This window comes from Selaginella moellendorffii, unplaced genomic scaffold (genome assembly GCF_000143415.4).
Source record: "Selaginella moellendorffii unplaced genomic scaffold, v1.0 SELMOscaffold_44, whole genome shotgun sequence".
Taxonomy (NCBI): Eukaryota; Viridiplantae; Streptophyta; class Lycopodiopsida; order Selaginellales; family Selaginellaceae; genus Selaginella; species Selaginella moellendorffii.
This window is the reverse complement of record NW_003314305.1, coordinates 530,057-553,658: the sequence shown is the minus strand read 5'-3', so window position 1 is coordinate 553,658 and position 23,602 is coordinate 530,057. Positions and strand designations below refer to the sequence as shown.

The 23,602-nt window shown below is 44.8% G+C and overlaps 3 protein-coding genes across 3 annotated transcripts; all 3 read right to left on the bottom strand.

Moving 5' to 3' along the window:
* Positions 1-4,587: 4,587 nt before the first annotated feature.
* Positions 4,588-5,319, bottom strand: LOC112350016 (putative pentatricopeptide repeat-containing protein At5g37570). The gene is made up of 2 exons (XM_024685446.1): positions 4,994-5,319; positions 4,588-4,940 (listed from the first exon to the last, which is right to left on the bottom strand). Exons 1-2 carry the CDS (start codon positions 5,303-5,305, stop codon positions 4,821-4,823), a joined length of 432 nt encoding a protein of 143 aa, XP_024541214.1. The 5' UTR covers positions 5,306-5,319; the 3' UTR covers positions 4,588-4,820.
* LOC112350015 (pentatricopeptide repeat-containing protein At4g39530-like) lies at positions 4,588-7,317 on the bottom strand. Its single transcript, XM_024685445.1, has 3 exons — positions 7,282-7,317; positions 4,827-7,214; positions 4,588-4,769 (listed from the first exon to the last, which is right to left on the bottom strand). The coding sequence occupies exon 2, from the start codon at positions 7,054-7,056 to the stop codon at positions 5,698-5,700; it is 1,359 nt and encodes a 452-aa protein (XP_024541213.1). The 5' UTR covers positions 7,057-7,214; positions 7,282-7,317; the 3' UTR covers positions 4,588-4,769; positions 4,827-5,697.
* A 27-nt stretch (positions 7,318-7,344) lies between these two features.
* LOC9647513 (legumin A) lies at positions 7,345-8,833 on the bottom strand. The gene is made up of 5 exons (XM_002980184.2): positions 8,583-8,833; positions 8,321-8,505; positions 7,909-8,241; positions 7,633-7,853; positions 7,345-7,571 (listed from the first exon to the last, which is right to left on the bottom strand). Exons 1-5 carry the CDS (start codon positions 8,794-8,796, stop codon positions 7,421-7,423), a joined length of 1,104 nt encoding a protein of 367 aa, XP_002980230.1. The 5' UTR covers positions 8,797-8,833; the 3' UTR covers positions 7,345-7,420.
* Between the last annotated feature and the right edge of the window lie 14,769 nt (positions 8,834-23,602).

The window sequence follows — 23,602 nt, the reverse complement described above, 5'->3', positions numbered from 1 at the left end:
GTGGTTAGGGTAGTGATGTGAGATGGCAGAGCTATAGCATATATAGAGAATTCTAAGATTTCAAGAATTTCAAAGCTAGACAATAAAAATATGAAGCAATGGGTTAAATTAGACTTCATCTAAATTTTGTGTTTAATAGCATTTTTTGGAGTGTGTTTAAAGTAAATAGTGTTTTTTTTTTGCTTTGATTGAAGTGTGTTGACATGGATGTAAGTTCTTTTGTTTGAATAATAAGTGTGTTTAATGTCTCAAGTACCTCATAATATTTTATAGCATGTGAGTTGGATTTTGAGTGCATTTTGGATGTTATGAGCTAAAATTTCTATTTAGGGCTATCTCTTTGGTGATGATAATGATAAACGCTTTTCCCAAACACAATAAATCATGTATATGAGAAATCAATAAAATTAACAATTTACCATGGTTGCAACTTGTTCATAGCAAAACTAATGCAACACCCAAAGAAATGCTTTGACCTTATTATTGTATGTAAGCAACCAAAGAAAAAAATTCAAAAAATGATCTATAAAGATTCAAATATAAAAAGAAGGGGTTTATGAACAAAAACACAATTTTTTTTCCAATTGGTTAAATATTTAGAATATTTGGGATTAGGTTTTTTTTTGTTTGAATAATTCACTTGGATAACCTCTTGAGATTTTTTATATCGCTCATTGCAATCAAAATATGCCTATAAAACACAAGAAATAAGCCATAGTTGTGTGAAATGAGATACACTTGGTAATCTACGGTGTTATGCCTTATATATACATGATATACACCATAAAGAAAATATTGTACATACAAACATGTTTTGATTGCATACATAATAATTAAAAAGTGACTGTGTAATATTTTTGCATCAACTCAAAAAAAAAAAACCTCCACATATATGTAAATATATAATTCTTTTTCATATTTGTTGCCATAATTATCTAGTTGACTCTAAATTTTAAACATACAATATAAGTGAAGTGTTTGAATCCTGTAACAAGTAGGATCAAATTTGTAATTTTTCAAATGAGGGGTATAAATGTAATTTTCCCTTTATTCTATTCTATTCTATAATGCCAAAATTAAACTGTTGTTAATCTCATTAACCCTTGGTTCCTAAATGTTATATAAGTCACCAAATGTAGAATGGATGCAAGATTTGTGTAGCAATGGTCGGCATTGGATCAATGCTTCTCCATTGCCTCTGCAATACATCTAAATGGTGACCCAACATGCCCAGATCAAGCTCCAAACCACCAGCAGCTTCTACAAGGAGGATCAGAAGAGCCCATTTAGCCTCTAGCCTTGGGAGATTGGATGACTATGCTTCCAATTCATGATTGGTAGGGCAAATTAAAGCCAGTGGGAGGATTTCCAATTGCAAGGTCCATGGCTGCATTGGTGTGCTTTATTTCCCTAATATGGACACCATGTATGAGAAATTCATAGAGATTTGCAACGAGTACCCAACCACACAAATGAGGAGGTGTTTTGCCTCCTCTCCCATCCAAGAACAAATATTTGCTTCTATTCCCTTACAGCATTTGCCCAAAGCAGCATTTTGGTGTTCTTCCTTTCTCTCTTTGTTTTCTCTTCCTTTACTTTGTCTTTGGGGTGGTTAGAATGTACTTTTTGGTTTGCTTAAGCAAACTTGATTAAGATGGTAGTGGATATATCTAGAATATACTTGAATATTCTATGATATTCTACCATTTAACGGTTGCTATTCATTTAGATTAATCTTGTATTTATAATTTATAAACATGTTTATAATTTATATACTTTCTTGAACCCATTCTAGCATATTCTTTTTTATTCTATCATCTAATGGTTGATATGCAATAAGATTAATCTTATGTTTATAAATTACAAACATACTTATAATTATAAACTCTATTTAATCAATACTATTAAGTAAACCAAGCATTACTACATGCAACACATAACAATTTATTGGTAAATTATTTTTTCTAGTGGGTTTTATGAGCTCTTTTTTTGGTTTGTGGCATTTACATTTATTTGTTCTAGAATGCTTTTGGCATACCAAATTGTTTGCTTTCACTCTTTTTGGCATTTAGATTTCTTAAAACTTTTCTTTTCTTTCGTAGGCTTTGCTGTTGTTTTTCCTTAAACTGATGGATTCATTTAAATCTTTTTTTAATTCTTTCAGCATACCAAAGTGTTTGCTTTCACTCTTTTGAATTCTATGAAGTTTTGCTATTGTTCTTCCTTGAACTGATGAATTCAATGTAAAAACATGTAAATCAGGTGGAGCAGGATGACAAGAAGAGGCTGCAGATGGTGTTGTTCCTCTAATTGACAAGGAAATGCTCAAGCATCATGCCAGAACTCTAATGCACAATTTTGCAGCATTGATCCTCATGCTTTTGAAAGCCAAGTTCTTCTTGTGAAGCGATGCCCACAACTCCAATGGGCTCACACGTCTTGCTCAGCTTTGAAGAGGTGATTGAAAGTTTTTTCTTGTGAGAAAGAATGAAATGCAATCATTGACTTTTCGAAGGTTAACAAAGCCAAATGCTAGAGGCTGGAGTGTGTAAAAAAGACAATGGGAGATTACAGTCTACTCATTGGTTCTCTAGCTGATACTATCTCGGATTATCAACACCATTATGGAGTTGTCAAAACACACTAGTGATTCGCTTTGGAATGCTAGCTTTGAGTTTCAAATGATACATACCATCTGTATAGCTGAATGGCTTCGTAGTATTTATATTGCATTTCATCCTCAAGAAGTATGTCTATTTCCACACTCAGGGTTATCTACACACTTCATATATCAGAAACAAAGTTAAAAGATGGTGAGAAGAACTTGAGATCTTGCAACAAGAGTGTGAATACTACAATTCTCACTTTTTTTCTTTTTTGGTCTTTTTCAGGTCAAGGCACAGCTGAAACTGGCTCACTTCCTCTGCCAATAAAACATTATGGAATTTCTAGGAACTAAAGGAAGATGAGATTTTTGCTTTGGTGCATAGAAGGGAGTGTGGAAGGAGCTGACCAGGCTATGCCATTTGTGGAGGTGGCTTGCACTCTTGTCTACGAGTGAAACTTTGCATTCTTCTCCCATCAAGTAGCCCATTACTATCAATCACAGAATCCATCAAGGCTGCTGCATTGGAACTTTTCTTGCTCGTTGCCAAATCCTATGACATGGGAGTATGTCAACAACTCTTCAATCAAGGTATCTGACAAAAATTCTCCTGCACTTGTGTATCTAACTTGTATGTGTCCTTTCTTCCTTCTCTCCAGGAGGAGAACAAGCTCTAGAAGCTCGGAGATGGCCAAGGAGAAAAACAATTTGCATTATGATTCCTAGGTGGAAATTGCATTTCGACGATGTATCCCCAGCTGAGATGTTAAAACTTGAAATGCTTCAGTCATAAATATGGGACTATTATCCAAAAGAATCCACTCTGGATAGAAATGCTAAAACACCACTATAAAGAATTAACTCACCAAAATGCCATAAACTAAAGGAACCTTTGAAATCACAATCGAAAAAATAAAGAGTTTATTAAATAAGATTGAGTATAAGACTGAGACCAAGTTTGTAATCAAATCTGAGAATGAATTTGAGATCAAGGCTGAGATTAAGTTTAAATACCAATACAAGTTGTGGGGTGAAAAGCCCAAAGCAATCATCCCCTCACATAAACATTAAAAGAAATTGTTAATTTTATTATTAAAGTTAAAAAAGATTATTCTGCTGAAATAACATTCTATTATGAAAGTATAGGTTTTGAAAATATTTTACTTAACAATTCAATGATATACATATAAATTTTTCAATTTTTTTTAAAAGTAAGACTATAAAGTTATGATACAATATAGTTTAATTAAGGATACAAAAGTTTATTTACAAAATTATTATCTAAAATTTCAAGTTCTTTTTAGTATATTATATTCCTTTTGCTAGTCTTTATTCTACCAAATCAGTCCTTTATACTAGTAATTTTTTAGTTTCTCAAATACTAAAAATGTCTTAATTTTAGAATAAAATTGTAATTTTAAGATGTATTAAAAAATCTATGTGAATTAGGAGATATATATATATATATATATATATATATATATATATATAACTTATATAATTACATTTTCGTTTATAACATGATGGTAATCTAGTTTTTTATCATGGTAAAAATGTTTTATGGGCTACTAACACATATTGCTTAAAAAAACCATTTTGTTTGCTATCAACAATATTTTCTATCCAAAATAATTATAATATGGTTCTTTATGAAACTAGATATCCAAATAAATTTTTTTGGGCATTAGAAACTTCAAAGCATGTTTTATGTTCTTTATAATATGTTATTGACAATATGTATGCTATTGTGTTAAATTTTTGGACTTTGCATTTGCAAACCCAAATAGAATCTGATTTAAACTTCACCTTTTTGGGTCTCTACTTTGCAACGGGTTTGCCTCAAGCAAATGTGAGGTGCTCATATACTTGGACATGGCTTTGGCCAAATCCGTTGCCGTATATGATTAATACATATACCAAGAGTGGGTATTTAGAAGAAGCTAAACATATATTTGATTCTATGCTGGGCTACGCTAGCAAGGTTTTTCACATTTTTGTTGTTTAGAAGATGCTGAAGAAAAAAAAAAAAAAAAGCATTTTTAGCAGAATTTGAGACTCTGCAGACTGGGAGACATGAAACGAAACGGGAGAGCTTTCACGCATCACGACGCCCATTCTTGCTTCGTGACAAGCGTAGCGTCTCCACTCCTGGATTCCACTCCGCCTGCAATGGTAGTCCAAGTTACTTCGTAAGCTTCAAAGTTCCAGCGCTTCGTCATACCTTGAACCCGCTGGTTAGCTCTGCTGAGAAGATCGACAACGCAGTGGAAGTGTTCCACTTCGGGGACGATGCCGTATCTGGATGGCATTTCGTGGAAGAACTTCTTCCCTGCAGCTGGTTAGAACTGCGAGAGCTGTGATACCATTCGGTTTTATGCCAGAGTTTACCATCTCGTGAAACAGCGTCAGCGCTTGGCTTGCGTCCCCTTGCCTGCCGTATCCGGTGATCAGCGCACTCCAGGCCTCGTCACCATCTCCCGGTAGCGAGTCAAATACCTGGCGAGCGGAAACCATGTCTCCCGCTTTGCCGTGAAAGTCAACCAGGGATCCAGCCAAATCTCCATCTTCCTCAAAGCCTCCACGGTAGATCAGAGCCTTGACTTCGCTCCCAAAGCCTAGACTCGAAGGAATACTGTTGCTGCAAGCTTTCAGCGCCGCGACGTACGTTGATGCGTTTGGTCGGCAGCCTTCACGTCTCATCCTGTGGAACAGCCTCAAAGCTCGTCTAGCATCGGCGTTCTCCGTGAAGCCCAGGATCAAGACGTTCCACGAGACCACGTTGCGAAGCTGGCCGGTATTGCTCGAGAAAACTTTGCTGGAATCCGCCAGACTCCCACACTTGGCGTACGCATCGATCAAGCTGCTCGTCACGTAAACGTTGTTATCTGGAACGCAGTGATCTCGGGAGACGCACAGAACGACGAAAGTGAGGCTGCTCTAGAGCTGTTTGAGGCTCTCTTGTGCGAAGGTGGCGATGGTGGTATTTCTCCAACCAGCTTGACAGTCGTCGCGGCTTTCAAGGCTTGCGGCAGTCTTGCAGCTAAGAACAAGGAAAACGATCGAATGAGAGCATTGGAAATCACCATGGCTGTTCACCGCGAAGCTGTGACGAAGCTGGAAGCCTCCGAGTGGGACGAGTCGGCCATGCTCCCACACTTCCCATACATGTCGACCAAGCAGTTTGCCACGTACAAGTCTTCCAGATCAGAGCCTCGCTCCGATGCCAGCGAGTGCCCCGCCATTCCTGCTTCCAGCGAACTCAGCTTCACGATCTTCCCATCGACTTGCCTTCCCTGTTCTTGACTCGAGAGGGTACAACACGCCTTAAGCGCAGCCACCAAAGTCAGCCTGTCCAGTACGCAGCACCGAGAGTGTAGCAAATCTCCAAAGAGTTGAAGGGCCATCTTTCCCTCATCGTTCTCAGCATAGCCCAGGATGATCGTGTTCCAGGAAACCACATCCCGGCGCTGCATCTTATCGAAAACTCTCCTCGCATCCACCATGCTTCCACAGTTTGCGTACATGTTGAGAAGAGCGTTGGCCACGAATATGTTTGAGTCACATCCCAGTCTCTCGGCTGTGCCGTGGATCGCCACACCCGTGACTAGAAACCTGAGCTTCTCCTGTGGATTCCGAGCTTCTTCCTTGGCTGCGAGATTGCTACAGGCCTTGAGAGCAGCAACAACACTCCAGCTATCGAGCTGACAGCCTCGGCACGACACCATCTTCGTAAACATCTCGAGAGCTAGCTCCTCGTTCTCACCACCCTGTGCGTAGCCGAGCATCAATACGTTCCACAAGATCACATCCCGAGTTTTCATCCTGTCGAAAACCTCTTGAGCACGCACCATGCTCCGGCACTTCACGTACATGTCGATGAGAGCATTCCCCACGTAGACGTTTTGATGGATAGCATCTATTCCCATCCCAGCCTCGGCCTGACGATGAACTTCCATGCCTCGTTGCAGCGAAAAAACTTTCACCATCCTCCCATCAACTTTCCGGCCTTCTTCGGCAGCTGCGAGAGTGGAGCACGCAGCGAGCGCAGCGGCAAAAGTTCGTGAGTTTGCTCCGCAGCACTGTTGCATCGATCGAAAGAGCTGCAAGGCCACCTCGGCCTCGCCATTCTCCGCATAGCCCGAGATCAAAGCGTTCCAGCACACTGCGTCGGGGCGAGGAATCCTGTCGAAGGCCTGCTGTGCTTCCACCACGCTGCCACACTTCATGTACATCGCCACCAAGCTACTGGCTACGTGAGAGTCCGAATCCACACCACTTTCTCTCGCGTTCGCGTGGATTTGCCGGCCACTTTCGACGTCTCTAGCTCTGGAGCACGACTTTAGCGCCGCGAGGCAAGCGCTTCTCTCGAGCTGATGAGCGTTGCCGGTAGTACCATAAGTTCTCGTATCGGCTGTGAGAACTTTAGGATCCAGAGAAGTCCTGGACAGCATAGCGAATGGTTTTGTCACTAGGATAAAAAACGTTTGGCTCTACCTTCCAGCATCAAAGCATTCAAAATTCTTCCTTCGTTGATTCGAGACATCGTGAAGAGAGTGTTTGCTCCCGTTCTTTCCATCCCGTTTGTTCTAGAGTTTGGCAATCCTCGATGCTAGAAATCAGGTCCAGAATCAAATCTCCTGTCCTAAATTGCCGAGAATGTCATTCTGGCAGCTTACCGGATCGGCCAGGGCGAAGCAGCGCCCTCGCGCGCGGATAAACCCTAGAATTTATTTGGAATAAAAATTCTCAATGAGCTTTATTGCGCATTGACAGAGTTGACTCTGTATTGACTTGCATTGACTAGGTGGGCTCATCTTATTTGGGTGGGAAGAAGATGGCGTCGTTTGTCCTGCGAGAACGCAGCTCCTTCTCAACTCCATCTTCCACGTTAAAAGCCGCGCAAATCGTTTTGGGCGACAAGCTCTTGATCACGCCAGTTCTTCCAGCGAGATGAGAGAACACTGGCCTGTTTTTCCAGCAAAAAATTGGGTCGATCAGAACCTCTGAAGGAAAAGAAGAGAACTTACTTCTCGGTGGTGATGATCGAGAACCATTCCATTCCATTTTCTCCTGCTCGCTTTGAGACGACGTGGAATCGTGGGACGATAAACAGGCAGCCGGGCTCCAGCATATGATCGATAACTCTCTCGCCATTTTGGTTCACGACTTGGACTCGACCGCTTCCACCGACAATGTAAGTGACTTGGTACGCGGAGTCGGAGGAAAATCCTGGCGAGCACATCGCATGCTGCAAGAAATTCACAAATGTGATTATAAGATCCAAGTGATCAGCTAAAACTTACCGGATCAAGCTTGACGAGATCAGCACCAAGACCGACGTGCTTGAAGATCGGCAAGCTATCGCTGGAAACAACGGAAACTCTGCCTCCGTTTTTTATATCCACGTCGAGCTTTGCCTCCTCGCAGTTGTAAGCAAACTCTCCATAGGGAGAGTTGCTCAAATCGGTTGTCTCCGGCATAGAAATGCCTTCCTTGAGCAAAACAATCCTCTCTTCCTTCTGGCTATGGAGCAAAGTATTCACCGTTTCTTCTGGGACATCCCATGCTTGGGCGATGAAGTCCGGAGTAAAACCTTTGAGAAGTCCAGCGCTACCAGGACCGACCAGGAAGAAATCCTACAAGCGGATTGATTTATCAGTGTTTCACAACAAGACACACACAAAAAAAAAGAAGAAAAATCCAAGAAGAACTTACAGTGAATTCTCCAGCTTTGAGGCTTTTGCTCGTGTCTCCGAGACACAAAACACTAAACTTCGAAGTGCCAGAGTTAAACCACCAGTTGACAGTGCCGTGAGGAACAGCGATAGCATCGCCTTTCTTCACGAGCTTGACGCATTCGCCGGGACTCTCCGCAAAAGTCAGTCCTACTTTACCATTTCCTGGACGGAGAGAGAAAATCCCGGAATTTTAGCATGCATGAGAAGAAAATTCACATTCTAGAAAATCAATCGCTTACCTTCGAGCACATAAAAGATCTGATTAGAATCGGAGTATTTCGGCATCAGCAAACCCCTAGGATTGAGACTGAAGCGCGACGCCCCAACCCGAGCTTCCTTCAACATCTTGGAGTGGGCGCTGAGCCAAAACTCGTACATCCCGCCATCGTTGGCGCACAATCTCGCATTGGGAGATCGTGGCGTGAGATCGACATCCAGATGAGCTGCGGCCATCGCAAGAACAAACCCTAGAGCTCTCTCCACACGAGAGAACAGCTATTTATACAAAGGAAGCGCGCTCGTCGACAACGGACGGCTGGGATTCCTCGCGACATGCTTTGGCCTTATCCTAATCGCTGAACTTATATTTAATTACCAAAATATTCTATAGAATATGCCACTGTCCTTTCTGTCTTATTATAATGCTTTGAATTCCATGATTCTGGAATTTATATCGAGAGATTATTTTTTATTCACGTTGTAATATAAACTATAGATCCATCAAGTTCTACCAATTATTTTCGGAAAAAAATCCAGCTTTGAGATCATCTTTCGTGCTATCAATAATCTCGCGAACGTCCTTCTCGGTCCAATCAAGAGCACCATCTCCAGCAACGATTCGGATCAAACTCTGGAAGAAGAGCTTGGTATGATCGCTAGAACCAGATCCAGGAACTCTCACATTTGGCAGAGTAAACTCCTTTCGAGGCACGTAAAGCATCCCATGGACGTGCTCCCCGTCTGGATACGTAGCACTCGAGTCCTTTCAACAAGTCATAGCAGCGGCGATGAGAACTTCGACAAAATGCTCAAGGATGGCACTTGTTTCATCGTTTCATTGCAAAAATTGCAACTTTGATCAGCGAAAAGAAACGTTATACTCACCTCCACACTTTCATAACTCGATTGTTCCCCACTTTGACAATGCCAAAAAGAAAATACACGCCATATATCCAGTTGTTACCCCAAGCTTGCAGAAAGATTGGAGCAACATTTCTCATATTTGCACTGCCATCCTTCTTGGAAACACAAGCTCCAGCTTGATGTAGCAGTATCTGGTTAAAGAGTTAGCATGCTAAACATTCTAAACTTCAATGTAGGCTCCACTCTCAAAACCGTAACCAGATTGCTTAATCCTTGAACTCGTCGGTCACGAACCAAGACCCAGAAGCCATGCTCGGTTGAGTCATCTGCGTCCTGCAAAAACATTTAACACAAGACAGAAAAGATGGTGGAAAGAATAAGACTTACTTCAGCGTCAACTAGTAAGCTCTCTAGATGATCATCATCGCCTCCAGCTAACCTTGGTGTTCCACTTTGATAAGGCATTATCACTTCATAAACTTCATGAGGTGCCGTTGTAGTATTGGGTTTTGTGATCTTGTAAAGGTCCAGCGTTAACACTCCATGCACCATGATCTTTCCTCCAGCTCCAGGCTTTTTGTAAGAACTGCACAAGAAATTTTGTGGATACAAAAGGAAACACATGAATTCAATAGAATTGTCGAGACTTACACTGCAGCGTCCAGTGATACGTCAATAATCTCTTCCATGGCAGCACGCAAAGCATCCAGATCCATGGATTGTCCCAATCTTGTCACCAGCAATAGCATCGACGTCTTCATGAGTGTGCCCAACCATGAGAAAGCCAAGTGTAACCGTTTCAAATATGCCTTTGGCAACAAGCATCGCCAAGTACGCGAAGACGTACATGTTTTTGTTCTCACTGCCAGCATTGTCTGTTTGGAGCAGAAGATGGGGTGGAAGGCCACATCAGCCGCAAGAACTTCCTTGAGATTCTGCTTCGTTTGGATGAGGCTGTGCATTCACCGGGCGACCAGCCTCGTCGGAATGGCATGAGGCCTCACGTGATAACCCTACAATCTGACGGCCAACATATTCACTGGGATGGCATGGGGCCCCACGCGATACTGCAAGCCTTTGCTCCTCCTCCAGCTGAACCCTGTATGGGGTTCGATCGACAAGGGCCTTATGCAAGGGTTGGCCGTTCAGCTCAGTCTGCGCACTTTGCAGAGACCTTAAGTGTTTTGCTAGGGACGCAATCATCATGTTTGCACCCCCGCCACCCCATAGAGGTACAAAGAAGTTCCCATAGTTCTGGGCACCATGCCCATGAGCGATTATGCCAAACAGAGACATAGGCAGCTGCATGGATGAAGAGATTGCCTTGGGGGCAGGATTGAGTCGAGGTAAGCACATCTTTTTCTGGTCCATTTTGTCGTGGATGATGCAGAGGTAAGAGTCAGGTCTCTCCATGGAGAGAATCCTGTTATGATAATATGCAGTCTTGCAGCTTCTCTGCTCGATATTGTGGTCGAGCCGCCTTCTAACCAACGTCTCTCGCTCTTGAGCGCTGCAAGAATTCTTCGACAAAGCCATTTTGATAGCAGTGCACTCGTCACACTTTGAAAAGCTGGAGTACTTTCCTATACTCACATCCCTGAACCTGTTGCTCCACAATTTACTAAATCTAGATTGGCTCAGCTTCCTGTAGCCATTACTCTGGAGTTCCCGATTCACATCTTCCAATATGGCCCCCTTGGTATACATGGAAGGGAGAACTCGTTGGGTGTCTCGTGTTCCATCTTCCAAGAGGCGGGTTTTATGTGGTTGCTGCTCGCTACATGTCTCGACAAACCTCTTGAAGATTGCCTCTCCATATACAACATGACCCCTGGTTTTGTGCATACCGTCGTTCCCATGGACTGCCTGTTGTACCCTTTGTTCCTCGAACTCAGTTTTGATTCTGTAGAATGTGGTTCGAGGGACTCCATAAATGATTCTCCATGCCTTCATGCAGACCAAACCCCTCTGGAAGACCATGCCCCCCACTTGATGTTCTGAAGCATCAACAGATGACCGTAATGCCTCATACACAAAATTGCGAGCTGCCTTCCAGGATAATGTCTTGTATCTTGCTCTCTCCTTTTCAATAGCATCCCAATCAGCATATTGACAGCACCTCCTCTTGCAACAAGCAACTGTCGAGACCATTCGAACCTCCATCGCCATTTTCTGCCTTTTCGGTTTGTTGCTCAGATCCCTTTGGCTGCGCTTTAGGAAGGTGTACTTTCTTTTCCCATGAAGAGATGTTCTGTCATCAGTTGTAGTGGTGTTTGATTGTGAATCTTTCACATTCTCAAACACTAAGTGCCTCAATTTCCACCGCACAATGCTTCCAATAGTCAGACTGTTTTCTTCTGTGTTAACAACCTCTAAAATCGCAACTCCAATATCATCCCAGCCCAATTCTTGATTAGCAACCGCATCTCTTGGATCGACAACTGTGGCTAAGCCCTCAGCTACCACCTCCCCCTCGGGGTTGTTTGGAAACACCTTCGCCTGAATCCATGTAGCACGGTTCTTAAGATCCACGGAGGGAACATGCGTCGCACTTGCGCTGTCCCCAACATCTGCTTTCTTCTGAAGATTTTTCAAGGTAACAACAACATTTACCCCGACGACCATCTCTCCTCGTTCAATAGCGACCACATTCCCATCGAAGACAGTCTCTACTGATACAACAGCATTGCCTTCCCCAAGCCTTTGACAGTGTATAACAAAGTTCCGATCCATAGACACAAGGGTCCCTTTTGCAACTCTCTTCCCACCATTCAAAATGTAAACCTTTTCCCCAACCCTGAAAGCCATTCTGAAAGTGCAGAAAAGAAGTTAAGACCATACAAAAAATGATTGGAGAATGGCCTAAATCATAACATACCAAACAACCTCAATCGCATGAGGCCACATGCCATTATTCAAACATGCTATTGACACCCACGTGAAATTTCGCATTCACAAAATTGGCATGAGGCCTCATGCCATCTTGATATACACACAGCTGCAGGCAAGTAAAAACATACATGACAATACGTTAGCCATGAAATTGCAAGGGCCCAAGATGGCATGTGGCCTCATGCCATTTCTAAATGTGGTCCTAAGCCATTCCATGGTGAACATACCAGGAAGCACAAGTGCCGAATATCAAGAGGAAGCGGTAGCCACACCAAAGACAGTGCCGCTCGCAACACCGCAACTACTCGTAGTGCCACTCGCAACACCGCAACTGCTCGTAGCGCCGCTTGCACAAACTGCCACTCACATAAACTGCCGCTCGCAATGGCGCTCGCAATGCCGCAACCGCTCATAGACGCATAAACCACAGCCCACAACGCCGCTTACACAAGCAGCGCTCACTGTGCTCAGCGGAACCAAGAACACGGCGCACAAAAATGATAGACCTAGGAATGAGTTCGAGAATTCAAAAATAACACATGCTTGAACGTCACATCAAATCCTCTGACAAACCAGATCTTATGATTCCTCTGACAAATTTCAAACTGAGTAGCTTCTAGACTTTGTTGTCGGAGGTTGAACTTTGTCACATCATGTCCTTGCCTCGATCCAGCTGTGCCATGTCAGTGATTCGAACTTTGCCATGCCATGTTAGCGATCCGCGCCAAGATTATTCGCCGTGTAAAGGAATAATTATGCTGTGTGTGTACGTCCATTTATGGCAATATAAGGCCACATGCCATTCAAAGAATAATGCTAGTCGAGCATTTTTTGGTGCATTTTTGGGTTCAAAATTGCATGAGCCCACACACTATAAAGTTTACCTGTACCAAAAATAGAAATAGCTTTATTTACTTGAGAATTTAAGTGGTTGAGGCATTTTTAAACTTACAAACACATGCCCTACTTACATTCCTTTGGTTGCTTAAAATTCAAAAATATTATAAACCTTTCTTTTTGTATTTTCAATGTTTTCAATTATGGTTTTTGATTTTCGCAGGACCAGCCTAGTAATCTATTTGCATCCTGTCATGTTTATAGCTAGCTTTCGTTTGTCCCCTTCGCTAGCCTGAGATACATCTCGGCATCTGCCTCTTACAGCATTTGCCCAGAAAGGGCATCTTTCTTCACGCAACATTTGCCACATGTTTAGGGTTTAGGGTTTAGGGTTTAGGGTTTAGCAATTCAGTAACTTGATAAACATGCAAATACACAACTTGATGCAAAATCCTTTGATATGTCACAATGCCCCTAGGACCATAAACACATTTCAATAGAGAGGGTCCTTTCATTTCATAACTCCTTACGTAGATCTTGGTGAAACCAGAGTTAGTGAAGTTAGTTTCTTGTGATCCCGCATCTGATTGTGATGTCCCTTTGCAGTGTCGATGGAAAGGTCAATGCACACCAAACTGTAAAATCTTGGAGCAAAATAATGGTCGGATCTATGGCAAATGCCCCTGAAACATTGTAAGGCTCGTGTGGTCTCATGTGGTGTCCGATCGAGATGCTTCTTTGCAGAGTCATCAAGAAAGACATTGTATACCATTCTGTAAAATCTAGTTGCGATCTAACGGTTGGATCTCCAGAAAACTCAAAAAAATCTCGCGCGTGTCAGAATATCCTAGGAATATACTCCTATGTGCCCCTGAAAATGGCATGCGGCCCCACGCCATTCAAGAGATAACGCCAGATGACGCCGAGAATTTTTTGGTGCATTTTTTGGGTTCAAAATTGCATGAGCCCACACGCTATAAATTTTATCTTTGCCAAATAGAGAAAAGTTTATCTGTGTCATGTGAGGTAGTTACAGTCTTTTGTGCTCGGCATCTGCTTCTTGCAGCATTTGCACTGAAAGGGAATTTTTCTCCATTCAGCATTTGGCCCTGAAAATGGCATGCGCTCACACGCTATTCAAAGAATAACGCCATAGGACGCCTGGATTTTTGGGTTTAAAATGTTTAGGGTTTTTTGGGTTTTTTCAAAATATTTTGGGTCCAACGTTTTTTGGGTTTCTTTAGTTCAAAATTGCATGAGCCCACACGCTATAATATTGATTTGAGAGAAAAATAGAAACAGATAGAATTTCTTTATTTAGCTGAACATCTGCCATTTTTGGAAATACAAGATGCTTTGGAATATCCAATCATGCATGGTATAAATATAGCGAGGGTATTAAATGATATCCCAATCATGATCTTTCTTTTGGATTTCGCGTGCATGCAGTCCAAGGAATGATGACGTTGCAGATTTCTTTTGGATTTTGCGTGCTTGCATGCGCGCGGCAATCCAGAAATTAATGGTGGCGCCCAAGTCCGAGGAATGATGACGTGGCGGGATTACCAACCGTTGTGACATTTCGCGCGTGTGAGGTTAGGTTTTGCATTTTGCTTCGTACTCGTGCTCGCACACTCGCGCTTGCGCTTGCATCACACTCGCGCTCCCGCTGGCATCACACTCGCGCTCCCGCTGGCATCGCGCTCCCACTCGCGATCACGCTCACTTCTCTACAGGTTTCTCGTGTGCATCGGCGTCCACTCGCACTTGCATCACACTCGCGCTCGCATCGCGCTCGTGTGCATCGGCGTCCACTTCAAGATACACCCAGTTTGTAACTTTGCCGCCAACTCCGCCGCCCACTCCGCCACCCACATGCAGCCCACTTGGCGTCCCGGGAGATTTCAGCGCCACTCTCCAACTGTAAGTGGCAGAGTAGCCTTGCTGCTACGATCCGCTGCACACACAGTGCATATTCGCCAGCGAGTCCAGCCTCGATTGTCACGGCCTCCATTCGGCTTCAAATGGTAAGTCTTTTAGGCCAAGTAGAAAATGGCATGAGGCCACATGCCATTCAGTAGCAACATTGGCATGCACCGATTGGGCTCTCGAGTGCAGTCCGGTTACAGATGGCGTGTAGCCTCACGCCATCTTAGGATGCAGCCTCAAGACATCTGATGTAGTGGTGAATGGCGTATGGCCTCACGTTATTTCCATCTGCTAGCTTTTCATCTGTCAGCTCTAATTGTTGTGCATTTCTGAACAGGCGAGGAATTGTGTTCTTCTTCCAGCCACTGTCAATGTGGATGCAGAGAAGGGGGAGGAGCTCACCAGTTGGACTTTCGGGATGGAAGGCGAGGATTTGATGCTGTGCAACACAGATGGTGGGAGAAAAGAATGCATGGGGATCCTCATCCAAGTGACAGACACTCCATGCAGTTCCATGCAAGAATATGGACTGGCACTTGTGGTAGAGACAGCGTTCGCCTTCAAGATCCACCTTGCACATCCTAGCGGCTTCCCGGAGGGGGGCAGCGGCTATGAGGAATTCCTAGAGGGAGCTAGGGAGAGGTTGTCCAGGAGGCCCACAATTTCAAAGACGTTGCGGGTCTATGAAGATCACATGGAATCCACGGACCTCACCTACGGCAATGTTCAAAAACTATATTCCAACATTGAGCCGTTGAGAGTGCCTCCAGTTCGCGAAGCGAAGGGGAAGGGGGTTGATCTGGAAACTACCCCGAAGCAGAAAAGGGTGGTCAAGCTCAAGCCGACGTCCGACTCTGCTGCTCCAAAAAAGAAGCTACTTGGTGATGCCATTGCCTCGGGTTCGAACACTACACCCACCAAAAAGAAGAGCCGCAAAGAGCAGAAAGAGCAAGAAGAGGCAGCAAAAATCGTCGCAGATAATAGTACTTGTTACTATTCCAATAAAGTATATACAATCGACGTGAGCCGTATCGACATCCAAAGCAAATACAACCACAGGCTAGTATCTGATGAGTGGGTGGAGAAACTGAAGCAGAAGATGCTGGCAAGTCCAGTAACACCCGACATCGCAGACGTGATCCCCTACTACCGAACAATGAAGGGCGAGACGAGGTTTCCAGACTTGATCAATAGGAAGGTGTTGGACGATCAGAACATCCGGTTCTATGCCGTCTCCGGGCAGCATTCTAGCTTGGCGATGCAACAGATAGTTGTGGATATTATGGTGGGCGAGGAGGTGAAGAAAGTCTTCAAGACAAGAGTTGTCCGCCTGATAAAAGGCAACTCGCCCCTCTGATCTATCATATACATCTCCCACGCGCAGAATGTCAAGCAAGAAACGTGCTACAAATCGGGTCTGCACGAGACATTGGCACGAACACGGAAGCTCTGGGTTCAACTGAAGAAGCCACAAAAAGGACGTGCACTAGCAACTAGCGCCTGGCAGGTAAGCCTCATTGCATGTGGCATAGCATGTGGCCTCACGCCATTTCCATTGCAGGAATTCTCGAGTCTTCTCTCGAAAACACTGGGGGTCAATGACACACTCAGCATCCATAACATTCTACTCGCAACAAAAATTGTTTTTGACAAATGGGTAGATGTGCTGAGGAGGTACCATGACGGGGAGTTGCTAAACTCAATGGGTGTGGAGGACGGCCGGAAGCCCAATGATTTGAAGTTCAACGCCTTGTGTTTCTCATGGTCTCTAGACAACGACGACCTTCTGACAGTGGCTAATGCTCTTCTACGTGGTGAGGTAGTCTTCAACAAGACCAAAATGACTCCCGGCCATATTGTGACATACGAGGACTTGTGCACGACTTTGAGAGCTCGTGCACTATTGAAGGATTGGATCTTCGAGCAAGTGGCCGTGGAGAGGGTGAGCATCGACACCACGCAAGAGATGATGGAAGAGCTGGACTTGTCAAATGAAGACATCGACGAGTACGTGAAGGGGGCCCCCAAGTTCATCGATCTGCTGCGGGATGCCACGAAAAGTAAAGCTGAGAAGTTGGATCAGTATCCAAATTTCATTAAGAGGGATGTCGACCGCCGGCTTTAGAAACAGCTCGACCCCGCAGCAGAGGCCTATCGAGAACCTTACTAAGTATACGTGAATTCGGATGAGGATCAAAGGTGGAGGAGCATCGTTTCCCGCGGAGATGAGCAGGTCAAGAACATCTTTTGTGTGATGGACTTCACAAACGAAGAGATCACTCATGCAGACGAAGTCAGCTCCATCATTGACTTAATGGTGGGACTTGCGGAGGTGGAATCTTCAGTCCACTATATGATCTACGACTCCGAATCTTATCACAAGTTCTGGAAGGCCTTGAACGAGGTGAAGGCTCGGTTGAAAGGCAAGGAGATGCGGGAGATCCATGGGATAATGGCTAAGAAGAAGATACCGACGAATGTCCGCATCTTCACACTCGCCCTTGTTATTGGTCCTGCAGCAGAGTGGGACTGGAGTGACTTCCCAGCTTCGTTCGACAAGGCCGATCGAATTGATCTGAGGGAGGTCAATTTACCTGTGCCTGAGGAACTGAAGACGGCTATGGAGCTTTCGAATCCAAAGAAAGCTCCAGGTGCAGCATGGGAAATGCTCAGCTGGGTCTTCAACGCAATAGCGGGTGACTCCAAGGGCAAATGCGTTGTCGAGTACAACTGCGGCGGACTATTCTTTCGAGCCGCACTACTCAAGGGTGTCCCGTGTGTTGCGGTGACAAACTCCATTGAAGAGGTGACTTCAATGGAGCATATAATTACAGTTGCCAAAGAAAAACAGTATCTTCTCTGCGAACCTGGTGAGTACGCACTTTAAGTTTAAATGTTATCTCACAAGCTCTGTATGCAGGAGCGTGGCCACCCCCAGATGCTGAAACGGCGTTAACAGCTACTGATGTTAGGCCGAGCTCACAACCTGCACAAGGTAAGGTCACGTGAGGCCTCACGCCATTTTGATTATAGATCGTTGTGAATATTCAGACACGAGGACTGAAAAGCGCACTGGTGGCGCGTCGAAGAAGGACAAACAGACAAGCAATAGGAAAAAAGGAGGTACAAATTATATTTGCAATGGCGTGTGGTCTCATGCCATTCCTTGCAGGAGACACTTCTTCAAAGGCAAAACAGGCAAGCACCAGCCAAGCTCAAACTGACAGTGATCATAAAAAGCGAAAGCACGTTGGACAGTCGTCGGGATCAGAGGCATTTGATTCGAAAAGGAAGAAGGGCAACGAAAAGATGATAGGTAATGCCTCGCGGTTATGGCGTGTGTGCTCATGCCATTCATTGCAGATCAAGGGCTGAGTGAAAGGAGCCAGTCACCACCTTCTGACTCAGATTCCTATGGCGGACTCCCCTTCCCCAATCTCAATGGAGAGGTACAATGGATGAGGGATGCTTTTCAAGTCAGGGCCACGTTTTTCTCATCTCGTCCTCTTCTAAGGGTGCAAGAACGTGCAGAAACCATGTTAAGACAGTCGGGTGAGGATACGGTCCTAGGTCAAGCACTAAAATAGGCTATGGATGTCTTGTATTTTGAGATGGAGACTCGGCCAGATGATTTTCCCAAGATGGTCCTAGAAGAACAAGCCATCCAGCCTGAGCAGCCTATGGAAGAAATGCAGGAGGGGGATGAAGAGCCAGAGAAAGATAATGAGCAGGAAGAGGAGAAGGATGAAGAGGAGGACAAAGAAGAGGAGGATGAAGAAGAGGAGGACGAAGAGGACTTGGATGGTCCTCACAATGGTGACGATCACAATAACGACGATGACGATGATGACGACGATGGCCAGCCTGAGGTGGCCAAAGAGCAGCGGAGGAAGGTCATACAAGACAAACCATCAGGTAAATAATAGTACATCCATTCCTAACCTTTTACCATTTCTAACATTGTCCATGTAGGTCGCAGAAGAAATGGTAAGTAGAGATTATTCAGTTGAATTAAGATACAAACTCTAGCCTTTAGTGTCGAGGAAGGATAGTGCCAAGCAAGGGTCGAAACGTATGTCCAATCCTTCAGAATCAGCAGTGCGCCTAAGTGATATCGGTCCTAGTTCCTCAATAGCAGTTGATGGTAAATACAGTATAGTCGATTCAATGTGCTAATGAGTTTGTTTTTAGTAGCTAGTAGGGAGGATACCATCTCAATCGAAGGGAGATATTTGGACATGCATATGGATCCGCCAGTGGACTCTACTTGCCTGCAAGAGTCATCAGAGCTGGTGGAGGCTACTATCCATATCAACGCCAAGCAAGCTGACCACGCTCCACTTGATGCTACCCATACCACTGAGTCAATCTTGTCCACGTATCCAACTAACGGTGACCAGGCGCCATTGGACCCGCATGAGACCCCCCCAGCCGCCGAGCCGGTCGTATCCTCATTTCCAACGGACTCAACGTGTGCCCAATCGTCTGACTACGCGCCGTTGGAACCTCCCTACACCGCCCCTGCTGCCTGTTCGGTCATGTCCACTTTGCCAACGGAGGCACCAGCTGAAATGGCGTGTGATCACACGCCATCGGAACCACCCCATGCCATTGTTGAGCCAGTTGTACTAGAGTCTACAGCTAAAATGGCATGTGCCCACACGCCATCGGATGCGATTGACCCCACATTGCAGAGGAGAGTATTTCCGCCCTTCACGTTTCCTCGACCAAAACCCTCTGAACGACCATCGGGAGCACCATTCGCTAATATTGTAGATGGTAAAATTGACTTGTACCATTTTTTATGCTGACGCATTTCATTTCAGAGTCACGGCGAAAGTACTGTATCGTTTTTGATATGAACGGTGTCCTTTTCTCCCATGAGCTTGGCTCGTCCTCGAATGTCACTGCACCCTCCAAAGCCTGCGGTCGCAAGTTGGTCAAAAGAGACAGATTCACATTAATCACACGGGAGAAACTGTGAGATCTAATAATGACCATGCGACACTTAAAACAGAGGGCCGGGTTCAATTTGCAATTGGGAGTTTGGACATCCATGATGCGCCACAATGCATTAACGTTGCTACAGATGATGCACGATCAGACGCAAGTAATATTACCATTTGACTTTCTCCTAACGCAGGAGGATTGCTTGACTATGGTCCATGTGAGGGGTAGCAAACCCATCTTCGTCAAGCCAGAGACTGTAGTGATGAACCGGACTGTTAGGTCAAGTGAAATCCTCATCATCGATGACTCGCCGATTAAAACTGCAGCGAACACGCACACATATGCAGTGCACCCCATCTCTTGTAGTATGAAAACTAGGGAGAAGAAACCGTATGTTCTGGGGGACCTTGCAAAACGGCTTGAAGCGATGGTGATAGAGAACCGGCCAGTCCAGGAGGTGGCTGCAGAAATCAACCAAATGGCAGATGGAACGGTATATCAGAAGCCATTTGATCGGACAGACACCAGTCATCATTTATGGCATGTATATTGTCTAGCCAAGCACTATCCGCATCTCCATAATCTGCTCAACCGGATGGGTTCTTCAACCATTGAACATGAGCGTGGACATATTAGAGAAGAGATGGCATTACTATTGGGTTTAAATCCTGATAGTGTGGAGAGTGATGAAATTCCAAGATTATTGTATAGGCGTTAGAGGCACAAAATAACAGTCTGAGATGGCATGTATTTATTTAAAAATGTAACTTATTATAGCATGGGGTTCCATGCCATTGTATTAATATTAAAAGACAATTCTTTGAGAGGATTTGCATTATACTAGAAGTGTTACAGCATGTTATTAGAAGTCTACGAAGTTGTTTTATTAATAAGGGGAAAGTAAAGATTGAATGGGGACTTGGGCTCCACCTAGACTCGGAGCAACTGAGCCAATATTAAAAGGATGGAAAGAAATTAGACGACGATGACAAGGAGAAGAGAGAGGTGAAGCAGTGGCAGGGGGAGGAGAAGTGATTGAGTAGACATTTCCTTGTTTAAAATAAAATGGCATGTGCCTCAATGCAGTTGAATTTTGTTATATTTATATACTATATAAAGGTTTGGAAACCTTATTTTACAAGTGGGATAATGACAATTCCCACTTTAATGAAATAGAGCTTGTAAGGCCCCGTGAACCTGCTTAAGGAACTCAAGATCAATTCATTTACAAGAATACATGCATTTTTACCTTTGGGTCAACTTCCGACTGATCCCACTTGGTAGCCTGAGGTTCTTGGTGTTCAGCCACACCTTCTCCCCAGCTTGGAACTCCACATCCCGACGCCTTTGATTCACGTACTTAGTTTGCCTTTGTTGAGCCCGTTCCAAGGAATCCCTCACTAGATTCCAAATGTTGAGTCTTTCCACCGTGAATGCCTCCACTGCGGGTAACTCTCCATGATACTCGGCCACGCCAAGTTCCACAGGACCTTCAATAGCTCGCCCATTGATGACTTCCCATGGACTCACCCCGATGCTCGAATGTGGTGAGTTGTTATAACACATTTCCGCAAGTCCCAAATGACTTACCCAGTCGGTCTGGTCTCCCGAGACATAGCATCACAAATAATCCTCCAGCTGCCTATTCACCCTTTCCGTTTGTCCGTTTGTCAAGAAGTGTTAGTGCCATCAATCTTGACTTAATACCCATTACCTGTCTGTGGGTGATAGGCTGTGCTGAATTTCAACTTGGTGCGATACTGTTTTAGAAGTGTCCTCCAGAACCTACTAGTGAAGATCTTATCTCGATCTGAGATAATCTCTTCCGGCCTTCCCCGCACTCGAACCACTTGTTTGAAGAACAGCTTCGCCACACCTTCCGCATCCACATCCGTTGTGGTGGGTATGAAATGTGCCATCTTTGAAAATCGGTCCACCACCACAAATATCGTATCGAACCCCTCGCTTCGGGGTAGTCCCGTGATGAAGTCCATCGTAAGACATTTCCACGGACGATCTGGAATTGGGATGCTTTGCAACAAGCCCCCACTAGCCTTTATCACAGCTTTGACCTGCTGACATGTTGGACATGTCTTTACATAGTCTTGGACGTCCTTAGCCATATCTGGCCAATGGTACTTCCTCTTGAGTAAGCCCATCGTCTTGGGCACTCCGCCGTGTCCCGCAAGAGGTCTGTCATGACACTCTTCTAAGGTTACCTTCCTTAGTCCCCCTTCTGGAACATATACCCTCGTTTGCTTGTAATAAATGAGTCCGTTGCGTTCCGCATAGCCCATTTTCTCTTCCGTTGGCAGCTCACCTCTCTGGTGAGCTTCCCACGCCTCCAGATTCCTCAACAACACTTCTTGTGCTAGACCATCGTTCTCGTATGCAGTCCGCACATCATCCCAAAAGGTTGCTGTCGCGCTAGATATCGCCAACTTCAAGCTCGCTTTTCTACTTAGCGCATCTGCCACGATGTTGCTCTTCCCAGGCTTGTACAAGATCTCGCAATCAAACTCGGCCAAAGCATTGGCCCACCGACCTTGTTTTCCCCTTAGGTCGGGCTGTGACAAAAAGTGTTTCGTTGCCACATTATCCGTGTAAACTTTGAAGTGTCTCCCAAGGTAGTGTCGCCACTCCTTGAGCGCCTTAACCACCGCAAACAATTCCTTCTCATGGGCAGGCCACTTCCGTTGAGCCTTGTCCAACTTCTTCGAGAAGAATGCTACTGGATGGTTGTCCTGCTTCAAAACTGCGCCCAACGCAAAGTCTAAAGCATCTGTTTCTACCTCAAAGTCCTTACCAAAGTCTAGTAATGCCAACACGGGGGCCTTCCTCAACTTCCCTTTGAGGTGGACGAATGCTGCCTCGCATTCCGCTGTCCATACCATCTTCCCTTTTCCCGTTTGGTCCATTAAGGGCAGGGCTACTCTCGAATAGTGTCTGATAAACTTTCGATAATAGTTGCATAGCCCGAGAAGTGTCCCGCTTCACCGCAGTTGTAGCATACATTGTTTCCCACGCTGTTATATGACTTGACCTTCTTATCCGTGGGTTTGTCTCTTTTCACTTGACTCCCCCACGTACTCGCTCGCTGGCCACCGGATTTGCCTTTCCGGAACCCCGAGGACTCATTCTTAGAGAAACTCTTCTTGAATTTCCCCCTGCTATACGTTCCCCTTGGTTTAGCCCCTTTGCTAAACGTGGATCCCGACCCCGTCGTGTTCCCCTTTCGCAGGTTATCATTGAAATGCACCTTGATGGCCGCATCTAACACTTCCTTGTAGTTGGTCGGGTTCCACCGCATCACTTCACCGCGAGCCCAGGTTTGCAAACCTGATATAAAGGCATGGAACGCATCCATATCCCCCATGTCCGTGACAAGTATCCTCTTTGTCATGAACCCATTCACATATTCCTGGATGGTTCCAGTCTGCTTCAGCCTACTCAGCTCATCTCTCAGATGCAGAGTGGCATTCGGAGGAACGTATGTTGGGCGGATCCTCGCCTTCATCATGTCCTAGGTGGCCACCGGTCCTTCGTTGGCCTCCGTTGTTCTCCACCA

Coding starts and splice junctions, on each gene's coding strand:
- LOC112350016 (XM_024685446.1), bottom strand. CDS start 5,305: ATGAGACGTGAAGGCTGCCGACCAAACGCATCAACGTACGTCGCGGCG. Junction 4,941..4,993: donor TGACGCTGTTTCACGAGATG/GTAAACTCTGGC, acceptor AGTTCTAACCAG/CTGCAGGGAAGAAGTTCTTC.
- LOC112350015 (XM_024685445.1), bottom strand. CDS start 7,056: ATGCTGTCCAGGACTTCTCTGGATCCTAAAGTTCTCACAGCCGATACG.
- LOC9647513 (XM_002980184.2), bottom strand. CDS start 8,796: ATGGCCGCAGCTCATCTGGATGTCGATCTCACGCCACGATCTCCCAAT. Junction 7,854..7,908: donor ATCTCGTCAAGCTTGATCCG/GTAAGTTTTAGC, acceptor AATTTCTTGCAG/CATGCGATGTGCTCGCCAGG. Junction 7,572..7,632: donor TCGATCATCACCACCGAGAA/GTAAGTTCTCTT, acceptor CTGGAAAAACAG/GCCAGTGTTCTCTCATCTCG.